The sequence below is a fragment of the Nanorana parkeri genome, unplaced genomic scaffold (assembly GCF_000935625.1).
Source record: "Nanorana parkeri isolate BGI_ZX_2015 unplaced genomic scaffold, ASM93562v1 scaffold3713, whole genome shotgun sequence".
NCBI lineage: Eukaryota > Metazoa > Chordata > Amphibia > Anura > Dicroglossidae > Nanorana > Nanorana parkeri.
In genome coordinates this window covers 18,328-22,185 of record NW_017309981.1, presented here as the reverse complement: position 1 = coordinate 22,185, position 3,858 = coordinate 18,328, and the positions used below count along the sequence as shown (strand labels likewise).

Below are 3,858 nucleotides of genomic sequence, written 5' to 3'. Positions count from 1 at the left end.
GTACCCTCACACCCCATCACAGATACCCCCGCAGAGCTCCGTACCCTCACACCCCATCACAGATACCCCCGCAGAGCTCCGTACCCTCACACCCCATCACAGATACCCCCGCAGAGCTCCGTACCCTCACACCCCATCACAGATACCCCCGCAGAGCTCCGTACCCTCACACCCCATCACAGATACCCCCGCAGAGCTCCGTACCCTCACACCCCATCACAGATACCCCCGCAGAGCTCCGTACCCTCACACCCCATCACAGATACCCCCGCAGAGCTCCGCACCTCCAGCTGGGGGGTGAAACTACAAATCCCATGATGCATCTCTCTTCGGGAGTCATGTCTGTGGCTGAGAATCTTGCAATGCCTCGTGGGATTTGTAGTTCCACCACACAGCTGGAGGGCCGGAGGTTTGCTACCCCTGGCATAGAGAGTTGGGGGGGTAACCAAGCGTCAGCCCTCCAGCTGTTCTGGATCTGAAGGTCGCCATGTGGCATTGCCAGACTCTTTGACAACCAGAGGCAGCACATGATGGGATGTATAGTCTCACCACCGGAGGGGCAGAGTTTGGTTACCTTGCCTTGCGTGTTGGGGGGTTTCATTGAAAATAAATACATGTAAGGTGTGTTACTGCAGGTCATAACCGTCAATGGACCCCTAAGGCTTCACAAAGGGCGGGGACACCTACACCAGTTGCACCTGCATGGTGGATTCCACACTTCCCGCGGTGCCGCATCCTTTGCTGGCGAGTTGTAGATCTACAGCGGCTCCGTGGTGTGGATTGGGGTGAAGAGGACACTTCCCTTTATTGATATCAGTATGTAGTAGGTGAGATGGACGCCTTGTTGACTTTGATGGATCTCCATTGCAGGTCACCTGGATGATATTATACAGACGGCCTTTGACTTGGACATCCCTCAAAGTCCTAATAAGGTGAGAACCAGAAATAACTCCTCGGTAACAGTGTGTGGCCCTCTCCTTTCGGTAGGTGTTGGCTTCTCAGGTGTTTACCAATTGGCCCCGGTTCTCACTTCACTATGACGGATCTGCATTGAAGGTCACCTGGATGACCTTCTATGGATAGACTGCTAGGTCAACTTGGACGCCAACATTTTGATCATGAGCTGCTCATGGAAGGATACAGTGAAGAGCTCCAGGTCCTGAACACTGCGGTCGAGGAGGAGCACTACCAGGTTGTGCCCCCTCCCCCTTTCTTTGGGTTGACAACAGCTCCTCAGGTGTTCACCAAAGTGTTGGTTCAAGTTCTCGCCTCTTTATGACCTTGATGGATCTCCATTGAAGGTCACCCAGATGATCTTCTACAGACGGCGGGGAACCAGAACCAACACCTCAGTAACAGTGTGTGGCCCTATCCTTTCAGTTGGCATTGGCTTCTCAGGTGTTTACCAAGCTGTTGGCCCCAGTTGTTGCTCATTGACTTTGATGGATCTCCATTTTAGATCACCTGGATGATCTTCTATAGACGGAATTCCAGGTCTATTACTATGGAGGAGCTGTACTCCATTGGACGGGTAGAGGTCACCATGAGTACGGCTCACCCATAGGTGCCAGAAAGGGGGACACCATGGAGGCTGTTAGCAGGCAGGCTGTACTGGGAGGGGTGGGGGACGGGTAGAGGGGGGGGTCACCATTCATTACTATGGAGGAGCTGTACTCCATTGGACGTATAGCGGTCACGAGTACGGCTCACCCACAGGCCCCATTCACCACTATGGAGGAGCTGTACTCCATTGGATGTATAGCGGTCACCATGATTACGGCTCACCAATAGGTGCGAGAAAGGGGGACACCATGAAGGCTTTTACCAGGCGGGCTGTACTCGGAGGGGTGGGGGATGGGTAGAAGGGGTAGAGTCATGGACCACAGGTAATAAAGCTTCACTCTAAGTTTTATTGTGATACACATTTCATTTCCAGTAGTCGCTGGAGTGAGGTGGAGGAAGAAGAGAAAGAGGAGGTGGAGGAAGAAGAGGAGGGGGAAGGAGGAGGAAGAGAAGGGGGGGAAGGTGGAGATCTTCCAACGAGGACAAATGTTATGGTGACAACTCTCAAAAATGGAAGTGCCCCTCACATTTGGGAGACTCGCTTTCCGTTGCATCTTCAAGACAGGAAGTGAGGGGAACATGTTCCCAGCAGGACACAGGCGTCAAAAAAAAAAAAAAAACCCTAACCGGACTTAACTAGGGAAGCAACAAAATTACATTTTTAAACCGAAACTAAAAAAAAACAAAAAACATTTTGGTCAGGCCGAAACCAAAAATTACTTTTTTCCCCCCAACTTTTTCAAAATGTTTTATTTTATATTTTACTTCAGTGTCGGGGTTCTGGGGAAATATAGAAACAGACCCCCGGATATTTCCCTTTTACAATAAAAGGAGATCGAGGACACCGAGTCCTAAACCTCTTACTAGAGCCGCCGCTTATGAATGAGCAGGAAGAATCTATACCGAGCGCTCGTGTCCATTCATAGACTGGGGGCATAGTATCAGTTACTATGTCCACAATCATGAATGAAAAGGAAGTCATGCAGAGTACTTCCTGTTCATTTATAACTGGGGACATTTTAAGCACGCTATGTCCTCCATTACTTGCACAGAGTGATCAGTACTGATCGCTTGTCCTCTGCCCTCCTTATCCCGACCGCCAGTCACAAGAGCCGAGCTCCCCTCCTCACTGCCCCGCATCCTGACAGCTTCTCTCACCTCCTCCCTGCCTTCCTGACAGCTCCTCTCCTCCCCGCTCGGCATCCTGACAGCTCCTCTCCTCCCCGCTCGGCATCCTGACAGCTCCTCTCCTCCCCGCTCGGCATCCTGACAGCTTCTCTCCTCCCCGCTGGGCACTGGGCAGTCCCCTCCGATACCCGCTGCCTCGGCCCACACAGGTGGGGGGTGAGAGCAGCAGGCATTGGAGGGGGATGGAGCACATTTTTGGCCGTTTTGGTATTACCATTTTTTTTTTTGCAAGAAAGGTCGGTGTCCCTACTTTTAACCCCTTCCCTATAGATTTTTGGCTATGCATATACTGTAAAATCTCCCCCAAATAAACGATGACAGAAATGTGCTTTGTAGCCGAGAGAGCCGATCGCACAAGGGGGGGGGGCGACGAGACGTCTGTACACAGTGACTGACGCTAAACCGCCATTCTGCCCAACAATTCCCGAACACGAGAGCGAGCGGCAGGCCGAGCGTGAAAGGTCAAAGGTCAGCGATAAAAACATTCCATTCCAAGACGTCGCGCGTGACATTTATATACATTTTGGAGGAAGTGGAATTTCCTATAAAACGGCCCAATTATTGTTTATCGGGCCGCTCAGCCGTCAGTCAGCGGTGCAGAAAATCGCGGCCTAGAGACGGCTAATGGACCCTCAATTCCGACTTCACAGCCGAGCAGAGCGAGAAATGTTATTTGTGCCAAAAGAGCTTTTTTTCTGGTAAAAGTGAATAATAAATAAATCTCTGTCTATTTAAAACATTAATGTCATTTTCTTCTATATAAAAAGGTCATTAGCATATTGATGAGGGGGGAGGGGGAGGGACATGGAACTTCAGGCCACGGACAGGACACGGATCTCATCTTACCTTTCGAAGTATGTCTTCTGCTAACGTGAGGAACGCCTTCTCGATGTTTACGTTTGCTTTTGCGCTAGTCTCAAAAAACCTAATTCCGTGCTCCCGAGCAATCTGCGGATGAAGAAAAGGACACGAGGGGGGTAAATATCAGCTTATAACAGGTTCTCTTTACACAAAAGTACATTAAAACCCCGCCTCTTATCCTAAAGTGTTCCCTTCACCGAAGACAGCGTGCCGTTACCACTCCTTACGGCTCAACGACGACAATTC

At 50.6% G+C, this 3,858-nt stretch overlaps 1 protein-coding gene across 1 annotated transcript in view; it reads right to left on the bottom strand.

Moving 5' to 3' along the window:
• Window positions 1–3,588: 3,588 nt before the first annotated feature.
• LOC108803424 (ras-related protein Rab-10) overlaps window positions 3,589–3,858 on the bottom strand; it is a 12,157-nt gene continuing 11,887 nt past the window's right edge. Inside the window, exon 3 of the mRNA XM_018575266.1 lies at window positions 3,589–3,699. Within this exon, the coding sequence (XP_018430768.1) occupies window positions 3,589–3,699 (111 nt within the window). The remainder of the gene's footprint in view (window positions 3,700–3,858) is intronic.